Raw genomic sequence first — 27,724 nt, forward strand, 5'->3', positions numbered from 1 at the left:
AAATGTCAAATATAGTTACTCTCCTTTCTATATTTGTGTATCCTGACCTGTCACTGACAACTAAATAAATATAAGCTGGATTTCTCTGGTTATTCATGAAAGTCTTGACTGTCACTCATATTGATCATTTTTCAAACTAAAATCTTTGATTATAAAAGCATCAAGAGTCATCAGTGTATGATGATCAGCGTCCACTGTAGTAGAAAGTTAACATCCAATGACAGGCAGGATTCTTTTGAGTTAGATACCGTCCAAGCCCGCTCTAGGCCCGTTCGATGTGTTATACGGGCAAGTGATTCAACACTTATCATTCTTAGTGTTCCTCATTTCTACAGTGTGGATCAAACATTGTCCCTAACTCATGAGTTGTGTGGATCAGATCATGAATGAGTGCCTAGTGGTAGGAAGCACGTGCGACCACTGTTATTTGGTAATATTTCACCTAAGTTAGCTTCCTAGGCCAGGCCACAAAACATGGATACTTTGACAAGGTATAGACAGCATTTACTAATAATTTGTGTATTGCTCTGCTTAGAGCAAACCACGATTTATGGACACTTCTGCACACCAGTCTCGTCTAACACACATCCGTGCTTCTGTCTTCAAACCTTCACCTGTCCTGTCCTGGGGTCCCCTATATACCTGTCCTGTCCTGAGCCCCACATACACCTGTCTTTTCCTGGGCCTCACATACACCGCAGACAGGGGACTTATGTTATGACCTTATGTTAAAAAAAAAAAAAAAGCAACACTTAAACACCTTTTTTTTCCCCAAGGCAAAGGAGTACAATGGGGTTTTCTTCTCGTTCTTGACATATTCCTTAGCTTTCCCTTTTTAAACCTCTCTCCTTGTTCCAGGCCATCCTTCACATTGCAAGGGCCAGAGAAGAGCAAAGAAAAGGTGAACAATAGGAATAGATTGAAGCAATTCCTTTTCTCCTGAATTCTCATAACTAAGGTGGTTCTCTGGCCCTTTCAAACATTTCAGTGTAACAATGACAAATATTGAAAGAATGACTCATGCAAGAGCTATGAAATTATTATTGGAAAATATATTTGGAGAAAAAGAAGGAATCAAGTTTAACATCCCTGGGTATCTTTTTGATTCCTCAAAAACTTTTCTAAGTTCTAAGAAGGAAGCAAAGCTATTGATTGTTCAAAAACAAATGTGTAGCTCACATATTCTTGCTGCGTTGTGGTTTGACAGTGGGGTAAGTGCGGTGTTAGGAGGGAAGTTTCGAACCCTCATGTAACCTTGAGCAAGTCACTGAACCATTCTAGGTCTTTCTCACTGCGCAATGGAAAGTTAGGGGCTTGGAAAAGTTCTGAATCTGGTTTTGCCACTTGACCGATGATCTCGGACAAGCCTCTCGGCTTCTTGAAACTAGTTTCCTCATTTGCATACTGGGGATAAGACTAGGCCCTTACTAGGGCCATTTTGGGTTTTAATAATTCATATACAAGGCTTATTAGCACAACGTCTGGCTCTTGGAAAGTCCTCCATAAAGGAGAGCTGTTGAGTTGTCTGTGTGTTTTCTCTGCGCTCTCTACTTTGTGGCCACGGGAATGATCAGCTAAAGCACGTTCTCAGGAAGGCAGTGTGGTGAGAGAGAAAAAGCAGTACTCTCAGAAGGACACAGATAATTGGGTGCCAGCCCTGACTCTGTCAATATCTGTGTGACTTGGATAAGTTGTCCTGCTCACCTGGGCTCCTGTTCCAATTTGTAACTTGCATTTTAGTTTCCTTTTTTATATTACTGTGGGAGTATGGCAGGACTGCAGTAAATTTCTCTTACGGTGTACTGTCTTTCATGACTGTGAAGAGTTGATGCAGGTCTGCAGTCAGACCTGCAATGCCTGATGTAACCATGACTATGGAAAAATGGGTGACATTTACAACGACCAGCTTAATGACGCTGCTTCCAGACTGTGGTGAACAGTGAAGAGTGTCTGTATTTGATGACAGGAAGCTCATCGACATAAACTCTGAGGATCTTTGAAAACGCCAGAGCGAAGGCAATGATAGAAAGAATAATATGATTTGATCACTGAAAGTGAAACAGACCAAAAGCTCCAGCAGATTAGATTCTAAATGCTACACTTTTTCATGAACCAATGTCAGAGAATAGTGGTCAACAAACTGGTCCTTCATAGTACAAATACAAGTGAAGATGTGTCAACAAGAACTGTTCTTATGTGAGTCATTGGAGAGATGTCTTAGAGAAGGCTGGTGTGGCAGGGAGGAGGAAGTTGGTGAAATCCAGACACTATAGAAGCGGGAGAAGACCCTTGGGAGGCCAAAGGATCAAAACGCGCCTTTGAACTTTCCTGATTCTTAATTATCCCTCCCCATATTTCCTCTTTTCTCTCCATCCCAAGTTCATCTTTTCATTGATGAGGTAGCTTCCTCCCCAGTGAACCTGCCCTCAGCCGGTCCCAGCTAGTTCCCCCCCACTCACTTGTGGTAGATTAGCGTTTCCTAGTCTCTGATTTAACACATCACTGCCCTGCTCCCATCCTGCCCTCCTAAGCCCTCAGTACCTAATCCCTTCTCACCTCCACAACTGAACTTTCCGGCCCTGCCCAAACGCACCCTCTCCTCTTTCTCCCACTCACTATGGCCTAGAGCTCTTCGTTTTGCCCATGTGAGCCAGGGTCCACCCGCCTCCTTTAGATCTGATAAAGTAATAGCTGTTCCATCTGCCTCTGTTGTAGGATAAAGTCTAGGACTGATTCTAAAACTCTTGTGTGAACCACATAGGCTACTGAGGAAGAATGCGGGGCAAAGGGGGAGGCATAGACTTCAGGGTCAGATGGACTTGGGGTCAAATGCAGGCTCTACTACTGATGGCACATGTGGCCAATCTAAGCCTTGATTTCACCACATGTAAAAGAAGAATAGGACCCATCTGACAGGGTTAAATATGAGGACACACGTAAAGCAGAATGGCGGTACGTTCATATGGGTTGTCCCCTTTCCCCCTCACCCCATGCCCATCTCCGCCCCTTATGCTTCACAGTGGTCGTTATCTGTCAAATTCCTACACACCCCTCAAGACCTACTCCCCAGCCCCTTTAGGGATGAGGCCCTGCCACGGAGCTTACCTCCCATATAGTAACGTTTGAGTATCCGACTATTTCGTTTGCTGGCATTCTCCCATTGCTCCGTGTTTCTCTGACTGTGCAGTAAACTCCTGATATCTAGCCCCTGTCCACAGTGGCAGCCTCCAGAATGATCAGCAGACTCAGCCAGGTCTGACCTTGGAGTCGTCACCCCCAGCGATGTGGCCCAGAGGGAATGCTAGCAGGGGCTGAGAGGCCAGACCAACTGGCAACTGTCTGTGACACGTGGTGGCGTCAGATCCAGTAAGTGAAGGAACAGTCGGGTCAGCTGGCTGTCCCTCCCCCCTCATCAGGAAGCGGTGGGGATGTCTCCTCTCCATCTGCCCACACAGAAAGGCTGCCAACGCCCCAAACATGCTGGTAAGAAGTGCAGGAAGGCGGGTGGCAGCGGTAGAACTTGGGGAGCTAAATGCCTATAAATCAAAATTGTACTCTGTTCCTAACAACTTTTATTAAGAATGAGACCCCGTTCATCTTTCAGCCCTTGAAAATGGATTTGAATTCCTGCGTGGTAGCTAGTCTCTTTCCGTGCAGGTCTACAGCTGAAATAAACACACATACAGGATGAACAGTATATTCACTCTGCTCAAAAGCGGAAACCTCAAATTAGGAAAGTTGAGCATGATTTTATTACCATCAACAGAAGCCAAAATACTACTGGGAAAAGAACTTCTCAATCTAAAAAGATTCCCCCCAAATTCCATCAAAATGCAAAAGAGGATGGGATTTGAGTCATAGTAAGTAGGACAATCCACCAGGCAGTAAAGTCCCACATAAGGACCCTTGACATTTTCTCTTCAGCTGCACAAAATTGGAGCTGATATGTCTTTAGGTGCTCCATAGAAAAGAATTCTACCCAAGTTTCTCACCATGAGGTGTAAATTATTCATGAAAAATGAAAATGCACTAGATTACGACACTTACATAACTTAGCCTTTCCTTTGAGAATCTGCAGACACATTTATGAACTGAACCTCAGGGTCGTTTGGCCTGCAAAGCAGCTGCCTCTGAGGCAGAAAGCTAAAAGATCTATTGTCTTCTTATTTTCTGATTTCTTGAAGAGCAAAAACAATCTGCTTCTGTACGGTTCTCCTAGATCCAAGACCCACCCCTCCTCCAAAAAGTATTCTGACCCGGATCGTTCCCTCTGGATCCTGATGCCTGAGCTGCACTGCGCCATGGAATTTACACTTAAATTGCCAAGCAGCTTTAGCCAATAGCGTTAACTGAATGCAAGTCCTGCAGTTTCAAACATTTAGCTTTTTTTTTTTTTTTTACTTAGGGCTATGCCGGGATCCAACCCCCCCCCCCCCCACGCTTATTCACTGCTGCCTCTTTCCACAAAATATTTAATATGGCAGTTCTGCCTCATTTGAAGCAACCTGATCCATTACTGAAACGGAACCCCCTTCTATTGTTAGGACATGAACAAAACGTGCAAGGTGGCTAAGGAGCTTTAGCGGTGGGAGGTCAAATGCTGAGATGGATGTTCTCCACCTGAGTACTATTCACAAGGGCTTGATTTTGACACTTGCCCTCTGGGCCTCTCTGGAGCACAACATAGTTGGGTCCCAGGTGCTTTCTACAGTCTGTTCCCAGGAATGAGCAAATGGTGAGAAAGGAATTCGAGCATCCATACTTGGAGGCCAGTTACCACCGTGTGTTTTGGCAGAGGGTCTCCCAGGAACCCACTTCCCCCACACCAATGCTTTACAGAACCAAGATTTTTCTTGTGGGGGAAAAAAAAAACAGGCTCCAAATGGGTCAAATGGTGAATAGTGGGGAGTGTTTAATGCCTCCTACGTTTATCTGAATATAGTCCTGGCAGATGGCTTTGCATAATAGATGTTTTATAAAACTCTTTGAGATGAGAGTTTAAGTAAAACATGACCTTACCTTTCTAGATTTCTTCATTAGTACAGGCTAACTTACATATCCAAAAATCTTTATACAAATAGCTTTGAGGTTGTGTTCACATTTATTTGTGAGAAGTAAAATTTGATGCTTTTAATCTTTATTCTTCCCTCTCAAGTAATTTGTAGCAGGCCAGATAAAGCATACTATTATGAATCTAGTTGCATGTAATTTTTTTTTTTGGTACGATATTATTGAAGTTGATTATCAGATACAGTAAATTTATAACTGGCATGTATAGAAAATGGGATTTTTCTGACTTAGATATGTTCTCATAGAGAATTATATGTGTATATTACTAATTTTCAATAAACTCTTCCTAAGGTCAACTTTTTGTTAAATGGATTTAATCTTTGGAGGAGTGTTTAGAAGATGTGACAAGACTTTGAGGTCATAATTTTAAACCTGAATCATCACTTTTTGTAGATATGATTGAGAGATTTTTAACATATTGCCAGAAATATAATTTGTTTTCCCTAGCTTTAAAGGTACTGGTGGGGGGTGGGCACCTGGGTGGCTCAGTCATGATCTCACTCTTGATTTTGGCTCAGGTCATGATCTCACAGTTCAGTGGGTTTGAGCCCTGCATCGGGCTCTGTGCTGAAAGTGCAGACCCTGCTTGGGATTCTCTCTCTCCCTCTCTCTGCCCTTTCCCCCTCTCTGAAAATAAGTAAATAAACTTAAAAAAAAAAAAAGTTAACTGGTGGCGTGCTCTATAAAAAGCTTCCTAATATCCAAGTTCAAGAACTTTTTCTTCCTAGCACAGGCTCATTTCCCAGAATGAATTAGATGGATAATCGCCCTCACTGCCCATGTAGCTCTCACTGTGGAAACATGGGCGGTGTGTATTCACTCCAAATCTGGAGGGGCTCTTTCTTTCGAGCAAAGGCTTGGGAGGTCTTTGAGCTTCTGTGGCTCTGAAGTCTCATTTAGGAAGAAGTGGAAAGGCACATGTTAGGAGTAAGCACGCTGGAGACATGGGACCAGTGAGTCCACTCAACTGCTGTCCCTGAAGGGACTGAATTCAGGTCCTACGGGAGTGACTTCCTGTGGCTAATCTTTCACCTCAGCCCGAATTTCTTTTTGTGCCATAAGATCTTAATATTTGGATGTGTTTGCCATGGGATGAGTTTTTATGTTTCTCTTTGGTTAAAAGTAACTCTCCCCATGTATGTGGCAAAGGCAAGACAAAGTATGCCACTTGCCAGTGGCCACCGTCTCAGTTAAAACCTTTCAATGGTCTCCATAGACTCTCCAGCCTCAAATCTATCTGTTCACTCTCCCCAGACTTCTGTTCTGTCAACTATCCTGTTTAAAGACCTCTATTGGCCAAATCAGGCAAAACCCTTTGCCTTGGTCCTGTATGGTCAGAATCAAACCCAACTGCAGTCACCACCACCCCTCCCACCGGAAACTAAGGCTCTGACCAATCAGATTGCCTCCTCCCCGGAAACTGAGGCTCTGGCCAATCAGATTGTTAGCTCTTGGCCTCACCTTTTACACGCCCCTGCCTGCCTGTGCGCCTGTGCGCTTGCCTTCCTTCTCTCCAGCGATGCTCCGAGGAGCGTGCAGATAGAGTCCTTTCAGAACTCAGAGGCTAGAAAAAGCACTTCTAGCTGCCGGGATGAAGGGAAAGACTGTCAGTATAAACTGTATTTTAACTGGGTCTTCAAGGATGTTATTAGGTAAACTGAATGAACTCTGTATATAAATGAACTAAAACTTGAAGTGTATTTGTTTGGAAACTGTTTTCTCCCCTCTTGAAACAGAATGTAGGTTTGAAATAAAACATAGCAAAGCAATGACAGCATAGAGTCCTATAATAATTCAAGTTATAAGAATTTCAATCTGTACTCTTGTTAAATGAAATTTCTTGCAATATGAAAAAAACTAGGCAATCCATATACTAAGCTGTATACCTCTACGTCTTTTAATGTGTACTCTGAGATCAAATATTTCCCAATATAGGCATCTATAGATTGATACATTCTATCTGTTGGGCTGAAACAGACCGCTTTATATGGTATTTTCATTTTCATGTCTGACCTTCCCTGTTACCAGGCCATTTGTTAGTTGATGGGCAGAAGTAAGAGTCAAGTCTGGGCAAGGGTTTCACCCAAAAGAAGCCTGTGAGCCTGCTTCACTAGGACTAAGGACGAATTCTTTTTGACTTTTTATCTTCTTACTTCTTATCTTACGTGTATAAATCCTGTTTGTAATTTTCACTCGACTCACTGTTATAATATTATGCAGAATATTCATATGTGGTTATATATTGCAATAGTGGATATCAGCTGTATGGTTTCCAAACACGACCTGGCAATTACATAACTAGCTCAAAGCTCAAGTTCAGGCCATCTCCCACCCCCCACCCCCACCCCCCTTAGGATTCACCATAATTTGAGCAGCACAAGCAAGGCTTCTTCATTTCCTCCTATAGCAACAGAGTGTGTTGCTATTGGGTCTCACTTGAAAGATAGTTTTATTTGGGGAGGGAACGGACTTTTGTGTATTTATAATTATGAGAAAGGTGGTGTAGCACGGTGGTTAAGAGCAAGGCTTCTAGAGTCAGATTGCCCGGGGTTCAGTTCCAGCAAGACCCTTCATTCGCTGTTGAACTTTGGCTAAGGTAGTTAGTTAACCTCTGTTTCAGTCTTACCATCTGTGAAACAGAGATGCCCAAAGCTGTGCTCATAAGACTGTGATTAAGGCTTACATGAGTATATCTATACATACGTTCCCTCTCTCATATAATATAAAATATATGGCATGATATATAATGTAACATATATGAGAGAGAAACCATTTAGAATAGTGTCTTGTGCAAAGTAAGTAGTTGGTAAATAATAATCTTATTAGGTAATGATTATGTAATGTAATTTCTATAGTAAGGCCCAAAGACCTTAGCTGAAAGAGGAAATAGCTGCTAATAAATTTGTTCATTGCATCTTTGTTTATAAAGCTATGCCCAGAGTCAAACAACCAAAAGGATTATTTTATATTTCCCCCCAAATATTTGGATTTTGTCTTCACTGCATTTCAAACTACAAGGCTAAGTTCATTGAAAACTTTCATTGCTGGCCCCTTGATTCAGCCCTGAGAACATAATTTCGAGGTTTGTACCTGTTCGTCTTGGCTCACCACGGGCTCACGTGTAAAGGAAGCCTGGACCAAAGGGTCTGTCGTGGGATGTTTTGGTCTATCTTTCTTCTATGAATGACTTGTCTCTAATTACAAATGCCTGTGAGGTTTGAACTGTTTGAACTGCCGGTATAAATTGATCAAATGCACTGAAAGACTGTCAAAACCCTAGCGCATTTTTTGTTAAAGACAGATCACTCCATGAAGGAAAAAGAAGGCAAGATGCTTATTGTGCCCTGAACTCTGAAATCGTTAGCACTACTTGCCATTCCGCTAGTGTCTAGCTTCATACATCCGATACTTTGGGTCCAGCATAGCAGCGAAGGGACCACAGGTTTTCTGGATCTTAGGGCTGGAAGGGACTTTGGGGTGATCTAATGCTGGGCTCCCTCTCCCAACTGAGGAAACTGAGACTTACTATGTTTAAAGGACACATCATTCACATGGATATGATTCCATTTGAGTTTAAAGGGTGAGATTAACAAGACAATGACTTGTCATTTAACGGCCATCAGCATCCTCTGAATTCTGAATTGTGGGGCACTGGAAGACATTCCAAGTTCTTGTTTGGCTGCTTCGCTCTTTGAAACTTGTTGAAAATACGTAAAAAATATTCTATCTGAAAAATTTATATTTACGACTATTTCTTTTTCTGTGGTTTTCTTGAGCAAGCGGACCTTCCTGAAGAGCTGCTAAAGGATTTCTCTTCATCACTGAAGTGGAGCCCAGCAACTAGTATATCTGATAAACTGCAAGACACAGATTTAGGATTCTCGAAGCTACTGTCAGGTACTCCTTTAATAATATCTCTTTAAATGTAGCTGGAGTTAAACTTGTCAGTTCCCTTGCCAATCACAGTCTGCTGTAAAATGATTTATCTTAGCCTTTGCATATCCCATGCTTCCTACCCCTGCCACCCTCCCACGTACAGAAACCCACACACGTGTGTGCAATCTCTCAAAGTTTTTCCCAGGAAAGGGAGCCAAAAAAAAAAAAAAAAAATCACCAGGCTAGAAAAAATATTTATGATATGTGATTAAGTATTTACCATATGAATGGAACTTATGCCCAAACTCCACAGTGTTTCTTTATCTTGACTTCCTTTCCATTCTTAGGAAAGATCTCTCAGCATTAGAAGCACTTAGCTTGGGGTGCCCGAGTGGCTCAGTTGGTTGGTTAAGCATCCGACTTCAGGTCATGATCTCACTGTTGGTGGGTTCAAGCCCTGCGTCTGGCTCTGTACTGACAGCTCCGACGGAGCCTGGATCCTGCTTCGGATTCTGTGTCTCCCTCTGTCTCTGCCCCTCCCCAACTTGCTCTACGTCTCTCAAAAATAAGTAAAATGTTAAAAAAAATAAAAACCCAAGTGCTTAACTTGCCATAAAGTATAGTAAAATTCCATCATAATGAATGCCAGTATATGATACTTCAAACTTGTTTGTTTAGGAGAGGACTTTCTCACAAAAATTCTGTCAACAACCACAAAAACATGGTTCAAGAAGGCAGGACTCAGACCTAAATATCCAAACATCCAGCTTCCTTATTACGAACAAGCAAATGAAAGGGAACCTAGTTATAGCTGTGAACCTAGTTATAGCAGGGATGAAAATTGTCTCTCCCTCTTCCAGGCCATCCTTTCTTCTGAATCTTCTTCCCAGCTAAGAAACTTACTTGCTATTCTTTATCATATCTGTCTGGAAGCTGAGTTGGCTTTCCTTAGAGGTAATGTGGCACTTTTGAGGTGGTGAGGGAGAGCTGAAGCGTTATCACCAGTTTATATCTGCCTCTGAGAGCACGTGTGGGCCCCCCCCATCCCTGTCCCGCTTCATCACATTTCAGAGGACACAGTCGGACCTATCACGGGATTTTACTTTTATTCCTTCATTCAAGTACACTCACACTTGTCGCTTCCGTGATGGGACGCATAGCACTGGAATCACTTACGCACTTGAACATAGAAAGAAAGTGTGAATCGGCCCTTCTCACCTGCAAAATGCAGTCTGGAATCTGCATTTATGCCCTGACGTGATTTCTCCCAGTTTCTCCCATTAGCTCAGACCTTCCCTCCAGCCTACTCCTATATCTATTTTTATCTTTTATCAGTACAGTCGATTTTACTTTAAAAAAAAAATTAAGCTAAAAAGCAGAACCAAAACCATTGCTCTTCTATGAAGGGAGGGCATGCGCAGTAACGTGTTTTTCTAGGCGAGGTTAAGAGTTTACCCTCAGCAGTCCTCATGTGCCTCTCCCATGCGGGAGCACATGTTTGCAAGTTGGTTGGCTGGGGTTAGGGTGACGGTCAGCCTGTGATTACAGAGTGGGAAACAGCCAACTGGTTCTCACTGAGAAATAGGACATCCATGGTCTTTCCGGCACATGCGTTAAACCAACAGAGTTAAACACCCCTAATTAGTTATATCCAGCCTTTGTGAACTCAGTGCCTAGTATTTCTCTTCCAGTATGCTCTGGTTCTTAGGCCAATATCTCTACACAAATTGTGAAGTGGGGACCAGTGAGTTTGGGAGCACATACGACCAAGGCGAGATGTGGACAAGAATCATTCAGACCTCAAATTTGACATGAAGGAAAAAGGGGAGACTTTTCTCAGAGGAGAACTTTTTTTCCTCCCCAGCAGGTGATAGGGTCTGAATGAACCGAATGGAAATATAGCCAGTTTTCCGGCTCAGCTTTTACAGTTTCTCTGTGGCAATTCACAAACCACTGGATACGTAATGCTGTACTAAAAGGAATTTAAGCCTGTCAGGTTAATTACACAATATTAGGTACGAAAACAAACAGTGCAACACAAAACATAGCTACATCATTATTTGCAGTAAATGTTAACTCTAAATAAGTGCAACCTGTCCATAAATGCTGGCTATAAACTAATTAAAAAAATAAAATTTGATGGATAAACATGAAAAAAAAATTCTCACCGAGAATTTTTTTTTTAAATATCAGCACTCATTTAGAGTTTGGGATTTGTGAAAGAAAGCTTTAAAAGGAGCAAACCTGATTGGCTGTGGCTGTTGCTGCGAAGGGGACACTTGTTGCAGGAGTTGTTGCTGCAGAGACAGTGGCTGACGTAGCGCTGTGCATCATGGGTACTTTCAGGAGGGGTACCATGGGAGCAATGAACAGGAGGGTGTAGCATTATGGTAATAGAAGTGGTATTTTGGCATGGTGAATATCAGAGCAGCAAGCCATCATGGGTTAAACCAGCAGATGGCATGCAATCACAATGCAAAGCAAGGAAGCATGGGAGAGAAATAAAAAAGGGAAAATAGCTTATTACAAGTACAATTAAAGGAAGTTTTAAAACATAATCAGTGATTCCCAGAAAGGCCAAAGCGGATCACTTTGGTTGATGTATTCATAAACATTTTACTTCTAACAATAGATCATTCCCAATCCGGCGTCTGTGGTTGTTACGTACTAATGGTCTCCTCTAAAAAAGTGACATGTAATGTCCAATGAAGTAAAGGTATACGATATTCATTTTTGTCATTCTAAAACATCCAAGGCTCAACGTGTAGGCCCAGTTTGGGGTAGGACATCCTTTGGAGTTCATTGTGGTGGGATGGAAAATTTTTGTCAATTTGGGGCTGCTTTTTTGAACTGAAATTGCTGGAGGTTGTGGGGTTTGGGGGGTTAATAAATGGTAGAGCAAAAACTCGAGGCCTTGGTGTTAATTCTAACACAGTTGCTGTGAAACAGCCCAGGAAATTTGGCCAATGTTTATTTCTCTTTATTCTAAATGGGACGAATCCGCGTGTCCTAAAGACGGACTTTTGTACCAAGGCACTGGATGTGTAGGGATAACTATGGATTATTAAAATTTAACATCTAAGGGAGTGCTAAGGTACAAATCATCATCACAAATAAGTCAACACTTAAAATTAAAAAATCGATAATAAAGCAAAGCAGTTCAGACATTGGTTTTCAAAATACATCCATTCATAATTTTAAAAAATAAATACTTCTGGGAAACTCTGATAACTCTAACACACAGCAAAGAGGAGATAAAGGCACACCACTATGAAACTTTAAAACACTGATGAAATTAGCCTGCCTTTCTGATAAAGTAAGCTTTTCTTTTTCTTATGCTAAACCATATAAACTATAAAGAGAAACAGAATACAGATCATTAAAAAAGCAATACTTGTGGTTTTATGTTTTGTAGTGGTTGCTCTGCTGTTCTGGTCACATTGAAATGGTCATTTTCTTCAAGTTACAAGTACATTTAAAAAAAAAAAAACCTATACATTAACTCTAAAGCCAAATAAGCCTTCAGATCTACCATTTCCTCAAGCATTTCTACCATCTTGGAAATAAATTTCAAGCAAGTGAAGGTACTGTACACAATATAAAAGACACATAAAAAAAGGTTGAAACCTACCAATACTGGTAGCGGGTGTCATGCACAAAACTGACCCTGCATGTCATGCAATGGCAGGTGGAAAAAGTGAATAAAGGGAAAGAAACAGGTTAGCGGTTTAGAGTTAACATTCAAAGTGAGATTGAAGCACAACCAGAAATCAGTAGGGTTAGTTAACACAGTCTCTTAGAGTTACTCACATTTTTAGTACAGACACAAATATATCTGACTTATTGGAAGCCAATATTACTCAAAGCTCACTCTTTACTCTTCACACTTCTTATTCACATCCATCGAAATGATTCTTATAAGAGTGACATGTGACAATGCTACAGTGTCCTTCCTCTAAGACCTCAAGGTATTTTACAGACAATATCAAGGTCATCCTCTAAGGTAGGAAGTAGGTATTTTACAGATGAAAAATCTGAGGCATAGTAACTACTCCAAGGTCATGCATAGTGTGAGTCAAGGGTAAGGCTCAAAATAGAATTCTATTCCTAAATCCAGGTCAGGTTTTGTCTTTACTAGATTACGCTGACCTTACTGCATTAAAACTGTGCTTGTTTCGTGTCAAAAACAATATGAAAATAAAAGCAGTAATTAAGATTCCATATCCTCCAAGTCAAATGCTCGCAGGTCATGTGAATTTGGGATTATTGCTCCTAAGCCCTACAGTTTAGGAAGACTGACATTCTTGTGACAAAATGACCTCGATGTGTATGTGATCTGTTTTCTGCTACGAGATTCATCATTATAAAGAAGTGGTGCTGGCAACAAAGCTTGAATAGCGTAGAGGCAAAATAGTGCAGAACTGGGGCTGAGTTAGGACCAGGGCTAGCGATTTTGTCATGGCTACTAGTCGGTGATCTCTGAGGGAGACCTTTGGCAAAACTAGGAAATCAGGTTGGCCTCCAGGTGGAGGGAGGGAGGGAAGATTTCATTCCTTCCAGGGGAATAGCTGCCTTCTCTGGGGGTGGTCGTATTAATGTGCTTGAATCAGAAAACTCTGACCATGAAGAGAAATGTGTGTTGTAGAGTACGGAAAAAAATGAATGACCTACTTCAGGTTCAGTTCCTTAGACTAAAAATCAAGGTAATGTAATATAAGATACCTGAAGGTTGGGGTCATGTAGGTGACAGAACATTCGTTTGTAATGAATAAAGGAAAACTCTTTTTAACGAATGGATGTACACATTTAGGGTTTTAGAATTGTCTTCTGAGATACTAGGCGAAGAATCTGAGATGTGAAGGCCTTTATTCTCTCTGCCAAACTGTTCACACCTGACGGGTACTTTCTGCCTGATGTACATTTTGGTCAGGCTAACATTAACTAGTCAGGAAAAGAAGCTATTTAACTGGGCTTTTAATGGATTCTTCAGCAAACACGTGCTAATATGTCTGATTTAGCACACACACACACACACACACACACACACACACACGCACATCTCAAAATCCTGTTGACGACAGGATTCTTTCTCCTTCTCTTTCTCTCACCCTATCTCTCTAATCTTCATAACCGAACTTCTGAAAAGTTACCTGCACAATAATTTTCACTTCCTCGACCCCACATATTCTTCAATCTTTTCCACTTTGGCTTTCATTTTCACATCTTCCCTCCAACTGCTAATGTCACCAAGAACTCCGTATTTGTGCAATCAGTAGGAACTCTTCCACTTTCATCTAACTTCCTGAGTCTTGGTAACATTTGGCACTCAGCCCCTCCCTCCATAATAAACTAGTCTTTTCCCTTGGATTTTCTGATAACCCAGACACACACGTGCACGCACACACACACACATACTCTATATCTCTATATGCTGGAGTTTTTCAGGACTCACTTCTGGCTCCTTTTCACCTACTCTATGCTTTTTCCAGGCATCATTCAATTCATGATACCATTCAACCGGGATTTAAATACTGTCTATGAGCTCAAGGCTTCCACATTTATGCATCCGCCTTCCCTCTTGAAATTCCCTGCTCCGGCTCACCCAAAAGCCAAAGCAATCCTGCTTCTAAAATGCATCTTGCATTTGTCCGTCTGTGCGTCTCTACTGCCACTTCTCCGGTCCTGATCGCCATTGTCTCCAGCCTTGGCCCTGTAATGATGTCCTAACTGGTCTTCCTGCTTGCCTTCCTGTCTCCTGCCTAATCCAGTCTCCACTCTGCTGTCAGAGTAAACCTTTCTAAATACAGGTCTGTTCGCTTCTCCGCTGGAAACAATTCACTGCCTTCTCATTGCTTTTAGGATAAAGGTCCCCTAGGGTCCAGTGTCTATCTCCCTGGCTTGTTCTATACCCCTCTCTGGAGGCTGGCACTGTGACCCGGGCAGATTAGTCTACCATTTCTTTGAACCGAACACATCGCACTTTTGTCCTACTTTTGGGCTTCCCACAAGCTGTCCCCTCTGCCTGGAATTATCTTCGCCCTACTCTTTTCATCTTCCAGGTCTCAAGGCACATGTCACTTCTTTAGAAAACTGTTCAATTGCTCTTTTACCTACCTCCACATGCCATTTAAATCAGTTTTCTATTTTCAAGCGTATTGAACTCTACTTTTTCATTCATAGGATTTATAAAACATTTAAGTTACATAGTTATATGGGCATTTCTTGAACATCCATCTCTCCTCCTCTGCTGTTAACTCTGGGAGGGCAGTGTTCATTGTCTGTCTAGGTCTTTGGGGCACACGGTAGGTGGACAGTCGGTTGAATGGGTGTTCTCTGCCATTAGTGAGTGCAGTGGGATCAACCTTTTCCTCAAATGTATGTACCCACTTTGTAAATGATTTCATTTCAGAGTGAACCATGGCTGGATTCAAAGTTAGGCCCATAAAAATTCTGTTGCATTCCCACGTGGAGGGGTTTTCTTGGAGGGCTTTCTTGTGTCACGGATGCGAATGTCACTGGGTTGAAAACCATCTACAGCAGCTCCAGCAGCCACACTGAGCCGGGATTGAATGTGTCACTTCAGCTTCAGTTCAGGATGTGGTTGAAATGCTCAACCAAATTAATTTCATGAGCCTCTCTTTCTCTCTGTGTGCTCTACAAACGATATGAATATTGGAAACAAATAGCTTTTGCTCTGCGTGGCTGTCTTACTCAGTGCCAGATTCTGGTTCTCCTCTTCTTTTCTGCCCTTGCACCCTCCTCCTGCCCCTTAAATACTTTATGCTGCAGCTAAAACGGATAACTTGCTCTTCCTCGAATATGCTGTCCCCAACCTGGGCTGTCTCCCCTGCCTGGGATGCTCTTCCTCCGCTGGGAAAACGTTCCTTTCAAAGTCCTAAGCAAACTTCTTCTCCTTTGGAGAGTTCTTTCCTTCTCGGGATCCTTTGTCACCACCACCCACTGCACAAGCTGATGGCCCTAATGCATTGCCTCTTGCTGCCCTCTCAAATAGCTTTGCTCATGCCCCAAGGGGCCCTTAATGCTCTGCATTGTATTGATTTTTGCCTCTTCGTTGTATTCTCATTACTGGATCTGGAACCCAGAACTTACTATGTGTTCAAGAACTGTTTGCTGAATTAAGTGGGACAAATAGATTCTGCTGTGGTTGTACAGATACAGTTTCCACTGAATGCTGACAAATCTTTCACCAAGGTGTGTGATAACCTTACATAACATTATGGTTTCTGATCATTAGGCAATATTTGTGCTAACACTTTTCCTTGTTCTGGTTATTCTGTACATCCAGTACAATGAAATATATCAAGGAAAGAGTCGGTGGGTCGTTTTGTTCTGACCGGCTGAGGCATTTCACTAAGGCACTAACTCTCTCAACAAAGACTTCTCAACTATTCTCTGCTTTGGTTGCAGAAATATTCCAACTCTAGAATCTGTGAGTTAGGGTTCTCTGGATATTTCCATTAATTATATTTTCCACTTTGCAGCATAGACACAGCCTCGGTTTTTCCATCTGCAAAATGCCAATAATTACGCCTGCTGCTGCCAGAATGATCTTGAAGAATAATGAGAAAATGCCTCTAAGAACACTTAGAGTAACTCAGAATAAACCTGTCAGAGAAATGCCAAGAATTATTACCCTGCTATTTTTGTAAGTGTGTGTGGTTTTTGCTGCTTTCCTAACATAGCAAAGAAAAAGTATAACTCCTAGATTAAAATAATCCCTATCAAAAAAAAAAAAAAAAGGGAGAAAAGGAAAAGTCCTACCCACCACAAACGTGCTAGGGCACCAACCAAGGTGATAATTATGTTAGCATGGTTTGGGAGAGGAATCCCATATTTTGCATGATATTTTACATTACTATCTCCACAGTCTGGAGGCAGAATTCCTAACATCCAAATTCATACTGTGTCATTGGGAAAGTTCTAGTAACATATCAAAAACTTCACTATGGGTGACAGATGGTAGGTAGACATACTGTGGTGATCATTTCACAGTGTATACAAATATCAGATCATTATGTTGTACACCTGAACCTGATAGAGTGTTCCATGTCACTGATACCTCAGTGGGGGGAAAAAAAAAGAAATAAAAGTTAGGGATCTTAAAAAAAACAACCCCCAAAATTCCACTATGAATGACTTTTTGGTAAAGGGTGGCCTCCAGGAGAACACGAAATGCTTTTTGTTTCATATAGGATCGATATTAATATAAAGTAGTTATAGAAAAATCAAAATCTGTCATGTTAAAAATAATGGGCCCACCCATCTGCCAAGTTACAAAACTTATTTTTGAACATCATCACTTAATTTGCAGACGTTTAAGACAACAGTGATTAACAATGATCATTATCATTACCATTTTAAAATTAAGTTGAAAATGTGGTTTATGAGAAAGAAAGCCTGAAATAAAAGCTAGAGCCAAGGTAAACACTAAAATTTCTGTTCTGGGTTTAAGTGGGGGAAAGATTACACTAACTGCCTTTTGAGAAAATTATTTTCTCTTTCATCATTTAAGAAAAACATGTGAAAACTTCTTAGAAGTTGATATACCATTTCAGAGCACGAGAGCCACATGGTTGTTCACTATGATATTGATATCATGTTACAGATGGAAACACTTGTAATTCACAGAATTAAGTGGGCTAGGACCCACTTTTCGGCTCCCAAAGTGCACACAATTGAGGGTTGCCGGACACACGGACAGTTTTTAAACAATCCAGCAGGGGGCAGAAGTACTCAAGCACAGCAACCAGTACAGCCTATCGCTCCTCGATACAATCATTTCATCAGCAATAATCAGGTCACTGCATAAAGGATGTTATCCATTCTTGCTTTGGAAGTCTTTAAATGGTTTCCAGGTGAAACATTTTTAAGTGAGGGTTCTTTCAGTGATTTAATAGAGCAGTCATTATTGGATTGAAGTGTTAAATACGAGTTAAGAGGCCTTCACATTTTTACACGACTAAGTTCCAGGGTTTCAAAGGCATTCTCAGGAAATTGTTCTGAAATTATTACCCAGTCTCCAGAAACAGACTTGTCCTTTTATGTTTTACCCCTCTGTACATTCTTCCCTGATTTTTTTCTCTTCAAATATCTAGTGACGAGGTCTATAAAATAAGACGCTTCTAGAAATCCTACGAGACCTCAAGGTTAAGTTTACCTACTAGTTATTATTTTACAAACATGTTATATCTAGTGGATTACAATGACAAGTCCTGCTGTGCTATCCCTGCACTGAAATGTCACTAGTTAAGGTTGTAATAGAACAGGAGGGAAGTCCCAATAAGTACTGATATAGAAACTCACTCCACAGGTCTATGAATCTACTTAAGAGAAAAGCGGAAGTAAAATAGGAAAACTAAACATTAAGAACCATTTTCCTCACATAACTTATATCTTTACTGTAATAAATATTGTTAAAAGGTTGACAATTCATTTCAAAGTGTAACTTTTACACAAAGAATACCACAGAAATAGCGATTCTACTCCCTCCCACGTTAATTCCTGATATGCTACAGGATTTAAAGGAATGGAAAATAAACCCAAAAAGTCCAACCATGTGGATTAGGACCAACAAGCTCTTTTGGATAAAACTGTTGTTCATCTATATTTACCTTCCAGTCACTATCATGGGATGAAAATTTTGACTTCCGAACTAAGAACTCAGTGGACCGTCTTCTCACAAAAGCCTAAGTTACTCTCTGATTCTTCTTCTTCGCTTTTTTTTTTTTTTAAACAGTAGGAGGAGACTTTATTTATTTTGGGGACATTATCCCTGCTTCTAACACAGACTGAAAAGTCAATACCATGGTCAATATATGATGACTTTGTGTTCGTATATGGTGTGTGTAGGTCTGGGGTCAGGGAGGTGGGTACAAAAAGGAGGAGGGTTGACATGCTTTGCACTTCTGCTTCTTCACTTTTATCTGATGTTTTATGTCTGCCGAGCTGTAAGGGAGAACTCTGTGACTCCACATACGGAAGCCGGGTGGTGTCATGTCCCGGTACGTCGGACCGGTCACGGGGAAACTAGGTGCTGGGTCCTTGTCTCATTAGCTGTGCCACCTTGGGAAGTCACCTCACATTTAGGGGGCCTCAGTTTTCTCATCTGTAAAACGATCGACTGGATGAGGAGATCACTAAGAATCCTTTAAACTTCGAGATTCTGTGATTAATAGAATTCATCTTTTAGTGGAATGATACAGTTAATGGACCTGAGCAGCTAAGACTATCAGGCATTGGCTTAGAAACTGCGAGTAAGAGCCCTATCTATTTGTGCACTTGGTGAAGCTGAGAACGATGGAGAAAGAGAGAGAATGGATGTAAAATATGAGAAGAAGATCGCTTTAATTTGAACAGCCTTGGTTTTTTGTTTAGTGCTCTGAATAGGAATAGGGAAAAAAAAGGTTAGTATTTACTGGAATTGCTATTTTTAGGTCATTCAGGGTTAATGACAAATCTGAACTGTCACACATAAAAAGGCCCTACTGACATAAACAATTTTACACAGCATGTGCAGATACAAGAAACCAAGAGGCCTAACTGACCACTCTTTGCGTCTCATGGGTTCAGTCTGTCACTCAACTCTCTAAAATATTTGGCTTTAGAAACCTGACAGTCTTTCGCTATCATCCAAGCAAAGTAAACGTATCTAGCTAGCTAGGACAATGATGAGCTTCAGGCTGTACTGACTGTACCTTTACAAGCAAACTAGATGCCACCGAACAGCTTTGAGGGATGAGGAGAAAGCACATGACCGGAAGGGCACACGGACACGGGACTTGGAGCTGTCAGGGCACGTACCTGTTGGAATAAACGCCGTGTGTTGCTGCAGCTGGGCGCTGGTGAGAGCCTGCTGGTAGTGCAGCACGCTGGGATTGAACACCGTGCTGGCACCGTTGTTTTTTTCAAGTGCTTGTCTCTTTGGTAAAGGATGAAGAGCACCGGGGGGAAAGGCCTATGAGGAAAGAATCGGATAGGACATGTATAACTCAAAGTAACTACACCTTCCGTGTCCACAGAGATCATCAAGTCCAACATTCTCTTTCAAAATGACAGCTAAGGAGATGCCTCTGCCATGCACCTTAATTTAAACAGCGGCAATGTCGAATGAGTGAGAATTTGTTATTGAGAGCGGAAGCATGATTTCTGTAACCCAAAACGGTAGCATCTCAACTAAGGAAAAGAAAAACTATCAAGCAACACCAAAATAAATAAATAAATAAATAAATAAATAAATAAATAAATAATAAAATAAAAAATGACTTCAGCTTTTAAAACGAGTTAAACTATTCTAAGGGGGGAAAGAAGCATTTGTGTTATTAATACCTATTCTCTTCGTTAACTAAACGGCAATTTCTTGGATTTAAAGGTTAATAAGAATTATAATGCACATTTTTCCGAGGCAAGTAATTTAAATTTGCTTCACTCTTTTGGAAAAGGTATTAAAATTTGTTAGGATTAATTTATTTCACATATTACGTATGAAAATGAGATGGCTAAACACCTTATTTTTTTTCCATTAATTAATAATAATGATCATTTGCAACCAATTTTTACAAGTAATACAAATCTCAGATGGTTCTCTGAAAAGCTACATGCAAAGCGAAAGGTGAAAGGTCAAAGTACCAGGTCTACAGATGCTTCGAGAGGTCGCTTCATTGCTTTGGCAGTCGACTGAGTCTTTTAATAACAGGCAGCGAGCACATGATGGCAGTGGGCCAATGGGATTCAAGCGAATTAACATACAGGTAAACAGCAAGCAGAGGTGCATCATGGGAACGGCATTGCATTGTGGATAGGTGAGAAGGAAAAAAATATTCTGAATGCAATATACAACGTACAAAACACTAGGCATGCACAACAACAAAAATGTTCTCTAAAGAAATGAATATTACACCTTAAATTAGTATTGAAGCAAAAATGCATCTACTATACCTTAGTTAAAAGCATATAAGAGAGTAAAATATAGATGTTTGAAATTCAGGAAAGTTAATTAAAACAGCAGCTTGCATACACACCATAAGCATTTTTTATATTGCTTCAGAAAAAAAATGCAAAACTTTCAAGGGCCATAGGATTGATGAACTTCTGATAAGTTAGTTTTCAAACGTAAAGTAATGAATGTACTAAGTGGAAGATCCAAGTGAAAAAAAGATATTATCTTTATCGTTCAGAAAAATAATTGTTAATGAAGATCTAGCCTAACAAAATGAAGTGGCAAACTGAGACAAAAAAATTCAGGCAAAAAAATATTCAAACACAAGATTATTTGGGCAAAACTGTTTGGGTTTGGATCTTAATTTTTTGTCTGAATCATGTGGATAATTGTCTCAATTCTTCTCTTCACTCTGCTAGCATGGATCTGGCAACACGGAATAAGGTTCCAAACTTAACAAGTTTTGAATTTGAATAGTAAGTTTCTCAAATTTCCCACTCTCATCCCATTGTACTGTTTCTAATGACTAACTTATCATCCATTCTGTGTTTTCCACTACATTTGAAATTATAATTCAATTTATCTCAAACAACTTACCGGATTATGCTAAGAAAATACCCTTTAAAAAGGTATTTAGTGTTCTCAGGTATCAGAATAATCTCTATTTAATAATTCTATTTGTAATTTCAGCTATAATCAGTGACCAACCCAGTTAATGAGAAGTGGAACTCGTGGCTAGAACAAGTTACAACAGCTAAAAAGAGCAAATAGCTAAAAAAAAAAAAAAAAAATAGCCAAGGACTGCTTGAAATATTAGATGTAAAATAATATTTTTAACTTATAACCATATTGGGGGGCAGACTGTCTCATTTAAGCAGCTGAAATAATAACAAATATTGATCGATTTAGACCATGGTGAAAAAATGTTCCTATTCCTGGATCATTGCTGTAAAAAATGGAAAATTCTATGATGGAATTCTGTGAAAATAAAAATAAAATAAAAGGAGTAGCTCCAATGCAAATAAAAAATGAAATACCCCTTTTTCAATGGGTAGCACAATAGGTAAATCCCTAAGGTTTGTGTAATCAATACAAAACGTGATATTCTAAAGTTCTGAGCTGGAACCATGGCATTTGCAATAATATGAGGTACTACTAAACTCTCAAAATGGGAAACAGTTAATGATATTTTCCTCTGCAGATAGAGGTCTTTTCATCATCATTTGATGATTCGAGATCAAAAGTATAGAGGTGCCAGGAGGTAAAGACGGGCAAGGTAGGCAGAAAGAAAGTGGGTGAGGAAAGGATTGAAGGCAGAGAAGAGATTTACAATGTCCAACAGAGAAATGTTTGGGAAGGCAGTCTTAATAGAGGCCATCAAATAATATAAAATGAGTGTTCTGGAAGTAGAATTACAACATTTTTAAAACCCAGAGAGCCTCACAATAAGAAAGCTTCTTTGTACTGGATATTCTTTCTTCAGACGGAAGTTCCCCATTATGTAACTTCCATGACACCACATTATTTAAGATCTTCGGTTGCTGCAGAGTCTTGACACTGCTTGATAATGCATTTCTTTAAGCTTAAGTTCGTCTGTGCTAACTGTATAAGGCTGCACAGCCCGTTCTCACAAACTGCACTGAGAACACAAACTCAGAATCAGTTTGGTCTCAACGTTCTGGACTCAGTTCTTCTCTTCCCTTTTCCAGTCCTTGGGAGTTCCAAAGCAGGTCTACTGTTGGGTTGATTTTGTCTGCTATGCTAACTGGAAGAGTGATCATGTCTCCAAAGGATGGCATTTATGAATGAAATTTTGATTGAACAAAGCATCATTCAATGGCGTCTCCAAGTAGAAGAAGAAATAGTAAACATGTCTCCCTAGGATCCTCACCTGGAAGGTTAATGCTCTTTTTTTTCTGATCTTAGATTGATGAAAGTTCATGTCCACAGAAATCAGAAGAACCTAGGAATGTGAGGACACTGAGAGCTCTAAACTGAGCTGGCCAGCATCTCCTTTTCTCCCACTGCATACTGTGAGTTATCTTTCCTAGACACAAATATTGTGTCTTTTCCTTTTTTTTAAAGTTTATATTTATTTATAAATAAATAAAACATCTCCCAGACAGGCTCTGCACTGTCAGCGCAGAGCCCGATGTGGGGTTCCAACTCACGAACCATGAGACCGTGACCTGAGCCAAAGTCAAAAGTCGACGCTTAACCGACTGAGCCACCCAGGCGCCCCATATCATGTCTTGTCAAGGAAACAGTAAGTTTTCAAAGGTTGGGCATACATATTAGTATCTTGCACACCTCATGCTTTGAAGCACATGCGTAGAATAAAGCTTAAAAAAATCTGTATGGATTAATAACCACGTTATAGTATGGCATTGTAACACAGAGATACTCTGAGGTAGAAGAATGACTTGACTGCTGTCATATGTTTACCTACATTGAAAGGTCTTCAGGCTTAGACTAGACCAAGCATGGCTGGTCTTAGAAGCTTCCTTAGGTACCTAAGCAGAGAAAGAAGTTCTTTATTTGGGCCTCTACTATGTGCCGGACACTTGGCATCCATTCCTGCTGGCCTCAACAACGTTTTGGACCCTATGCCCTTTCTGGACCACCTGCAGGTTTGTGTACATCCAGCCAGATATTTCCTTCTCTGGATCAAAGAACAACTCAACCGCGAGTCAAGGCACGCAAACCAAGGGCCCGTGCCAGGCATTGTGGGCGAAGACCAACTCTGAGGAGTCAGAAAACCCCGGTGACAATAATCAGAGCTGCTGCCTTCTTGTGGAAGAAAGGGATGTAGACAAGTAGGATGGAATTCAAAGTTCCTGTACATGTTTTCTTGAACGGTTGAAGCTTATCTAGCTGACGGCAGCTGGCCCCGTTTCTTTTCACAAAACAGGACTCTCCCATGTAGCCCCATGTTGTAGGATTGTGAAGAAAGACGGCTTGCTTAAAGATCACATACCCTTTGTGTGAAAATTACCAGAGAGACGCTCTGTCTGCCTCGTTTTCACATTTAAAAAAATTCTGGTGAGGATGAGGCCCACGTTTTAAGACGTATTATGAAAGAATAAGGCTCTAAAGGAAATAAATGTCTCCTTTTCTGGAATCAAAGCTTTAAATGTGTTTCAGGGTCCAATTAATCAAAAGAAGGGGAAATCCCTGGACAATAATACAAATTGCATTACAGAAATTCTTTGTGTTCAGATATGGAGCTCAGGTGAATGGAATATTAAGATCTTCTGACTGCAATCATCACTCTCATTTGTTCTTTTACTTAAGGAAATAAAATAAGAGGGTTTTTTTTTTTCCGTGTGTTGGGCAATCTTGTTCCTAGAGTAAGAATACTTTGACTTTACCCAACTGCATCTCAGTGGGTTCACATGAGCCTCTCACTTCAACTAAAAAGACATGACAGACTCAATAATTTTCATGTCATTGTCAGAAAGAAGCTGGCTTTTCTTCTGAAACTACATTCCTTTGGCTTGTCTTTGACGATGTTGCAAGATCCCCTGAAATATCAGAACTCCAAATTTGGGTACAGTATAACTATCTGGGAAAATACGGTAACTACATATACTGACAGCCACTGCAATACCTCTTTGCATCTTGGTAAGTGTGATGTGAAAATGCGCAGAAGGGCACGTGGAAGTGCACACAGAGAAGGAGTCTTGACTTTAAAATACCAAGCTGAGGAAGGACGTGTTTGTGTAAATGCCTATTTCTTCTCTTATCCCCACCAACCCAAGTCACCTACCATTGACATAGAGTGGCTGCATTGTTCCTTCAGTGACTGAAGGATAGATAGATAGATAGATAGATAGATAGAGGACATTACAATTGCTGCTTCTAATAAACAGCCAGATACAGTCAAGGCTCAGATAAATTCAGGGCTTAGCCCTAAGATCACTATTACTACCAGTGGCTTGTTGTATCAACAGGTATTTGAGATAGAGGGACTAATTTTTTCATACTCCCAGAACCTCGTCGCCTACCCCAGTGGCCAGAGATGGCTGTTGTGACCCAGGCTGAGCCAATCATAGCACGCTCGTACTCTAACCATGAAGACAGCCCCCAAAATGACCTTTCATTGCTTTTTTAGTTTTTCTAATTAGAACTGCTGTAGTAGATACTGTTTTCTCTCTTGTCGAAAGACATAAGAATGTATCCCTATAGGTGTCTGGCCGTGGTCAATGTTGCATTGGAGAACTTGGTCTTAGAAAACAGAGTTGATACACCAAGAGAGGCAGAAAAGAGAAAAAAAGAGAGACCTACTGTTTTTCTAGTTTCTGGATGCAGGCATCCTGATCTCTGTTTTACTTCTACTCCCTTTGGAGGGCACCGCACGAAGTCCAAAGTTTTTATTTCAGCTACTTCGGTTGGGTTTTTGTCTCCTGCAACCGCAGTCCTCAGAGGAAAAAATGTGTTCTTTGGGCCTAACTGTCAATACACCGGTTAGGATAAATTGGGGCCGGCCTAAAACAATGATTGCAACGAAAACAGTTTTACTTCTTTTTTTTTTTTTTTTTTAAGTTTTTTATTTATTTTTGAGAGACAGGAGGGGGCAGAAAGAGAGAGATTGGGAGAGAGAGAATCCCAGGCAGGCTCCGCACTGCCATCCCAAGCCCGAAGTGGGGCTCGATCCCACAAACCATGAGGTCATGACCTGAGCTGAAATCAAGAGTCGGATGCTTAACCGTCTGAGCCACCCAGGCTTTCACTTCTTATAGGATGAGATCTTCACTAAGAGGATGGGAAGGCAGATTCCACATAGGAGAAAGGTAGAAAAGACCTCACTTGCTCACTAGAAGAGTTCCTTTTCCATCAGCATTAAGTAACCAATTTACTCTCCTCCCCACCCCCACCCCCACCCCCATTCGGTTCCCAGTTACAATCAGTTTTGCAAACTGCTCTTTTACTAGAACAAAAGGGAGGGAGAATTTCTCTATATTGTACGACAGACTCTCTCTCTTGTGGTTGCATACACCTGTGCATATATATAGAAACTCACACATTCAGAAAAATCACTGTTCTGTCCGGGGACATAAGACTAAGAAGATGTGAGGCAAAAGCACCAAAGCCTCAGGGACTCTGAGGAGAAACCGTGGGAGACGGAGGACCAGTGCTCAAGCCTCTTGGGAACAGGATCCGATCGGAAGGGTCTGTGTGACCACGCACCGCGCCCTACGCGGTCATCACGTGAGGGCAGGCTCTGTGCTCTTCTCTCTGTATCCCCGGCACTCACAGGGCCAGGCCTTTAAAAACATTTGTGGGAAGAATGTTGAATAATAGGGGCTTTTTACGTGTAACAGCTACGCTTGCATTTTGATCAGTTATCCAAGTGTGAGGTGGCAGTCGCTAGTTAGAATACTGTTTTATTAAAGTATACCTTTCATCTCTGAAGCCCCGTCTGTCTCTTCCGAGGGAGCACTGGCCACCGAGTCTTTCGTTCCCCGCTGAGATCCATTATGCATTTCCATCATCACGGAAAGGAATGCTGCTCTCACTAAACTCCAAGCTCCTTGAGGGTAAGGAAGCCCGCTTAATGTGTGTATGCTCCCAGCAAGTGTTTGCTGCATGGCAGGTCTCATTAAATGTTTTGGGGGCGCCTGGGTGGCTCAGTTGGTTAAGCGTCGGACTTCGGCTCAGGTCACGATCTCGCGGTCCGTGGACCTCAGGCTCTGTCTGTGCTGACAGCTCAGAGCCTGGACCCTGCTTCTGTGTCTCCCTCTCTCTTTCTCTGTCCCTCCTCTGCCTGTGCTCTGCCTCTCTCTCTCAAAAATAAATAAACGTTAAAAAAAACTTAAATGTTTTCAATGAATGAGTGAATGCGCAGTGTCTATCATATATTAAAGTGAGCTTCTGATAAGCCAGAGACCTCATATTAAAACAAATTAGAAATTTCTACAGCCTAGTGTGATGGTTCTCATGCTGCACAGAAGAATCCCATGAGAGTTTCCAAAAAAAAGGGCCACCGCCCAGGCCACACCCAGACAAATTAAATAAGAAACTTTGGGGGAAAGGACCGGTGTTGAAATCTTTTAAGACCCCTCAGGTAATTCCAAAACATAGCCACGTTTGAGAACCAGTGTTCCAGGCAGGTGCTTGTCAACTGTTAATGTGGATACAACCCCTCCTGAGCATATTTTAGAATTAGAATTCTGATCCCAAAGGTCTGGGGTGGGGCCTGAGAGTCTGGAGCTGTAACAGCTCCCCAGCCATGATGATGATGATGATGATGATGATGATGATGATGGTGAGGAGGAAGAGTGGAGAGGAGGAGCAAGAGGAGGTGGCAGAGACAGCTGGTCTCTAAGGGACAGTACAGTGACTCAGGGACTCCAGGCTGTGTTACCCGCCCCCTCCCCCCCCCCCCCCCCCCCCCCCCTGTAAACGCACCCGTCAGTGCAGCTCCATTTTCATCTGTTTCGTGACTGGATGCTCTGCAGACAATTGCATTTACGGGGCGGGGTGGATAGTTTGAAGGACGGGGTGGGGCGGGGGGAACAGGAGTAGGAAGAGCCCGTCACTGGTCACCTGTTGCTAGCCTCCCCGCCCCCAGGGCCGCGCAGCGCTCAGCCGCATTTCCCTCCGCTAAGCTCTGGAGCCCACCTTCCCGCCAGCGCCGGCCACGGAGCCCGCTCCCGGGAGGAGTCCAGGCCAGCGCAGGCCGGACTCCCAGCAGGACGGGCCCCGGGGCGGGGCGCTGACGCCTCGCCGGGGTTCCCTGCGCCCGAGGGATTTACTTATTGTGCTGAAGGAGGGAAGGAGGGGGAAACAAAACAAAACAAAACGGGGGGGAAACAACAA

General features: G+C 41.7%; 1 protein-coding gene and 1 long non-coding RNA gene across 7 annotated transcripts in view; one reads left to right on the forward strand and one right to left on the reverse strand.

Annotated features, from left to right (window-relative positions):
- Nucleotides 1-27,724, reverse strand: part of MBNL2 (muscleblind like splicing regulator 2) — a 157,864-nt gene that overhangs the window by 14,644 nt on the left and 115,496 nt on the right. The window contains exons 6-9 of one of the 6 annotated variants that reach the window (XM_040487215.1): nt 20,593-20,646; nt 19,768-19,921; nt 12,578-12,613; nt 11,191-11,285 (exon numbers count right to left, since the gene is read on the reverse strand). In XM_040487215.1, the coding sequence (XP_040343149.1) occupies nt 11,191-11,285; nt 12,578-12,613; nt 19,768-19,921; nt 20,593-20,646 (339 nt within the window). The remainder of the gene's footprint in view (nt 1-11,190; nt 11,286-12,577; nt 12,614-19,767; nt 19,922-20,592; nt 20,647-27,724) is intronic. The other 5 variants (XM_040487218.1, XM_040487219.1, XM_040487216.1 and 2 more) reach the window with 5 other exon arrangements.
- Nucleotides 8,732-16,738, forward strand: LOC121037784 (uncharacterized). Its single transcript, XR_005793976.1, has 2 exons — nt 8,732-8,967; nt 16,449-16,738. It is a non-coding gene; the product is annotated as an uncharacterized LOC121037784 (long non-coding RNA).

The sequence above is a fragment of the Herpailurus yagouaroundi genome, unplaced genomic scaffold (assembly GCF_014898765.1).
Source record: "Herpailurus yagouaroundi ecotype Mexico unplaced genomic scaffold, PumYag 164, whole genome shotgun sequence".
Lineage (NCBI taxonomy): Eukaryota > Metazoa > Chordata > Mammalia > Carnivora > Felidae > Herpailurus > Herpailurus yagouaroundi.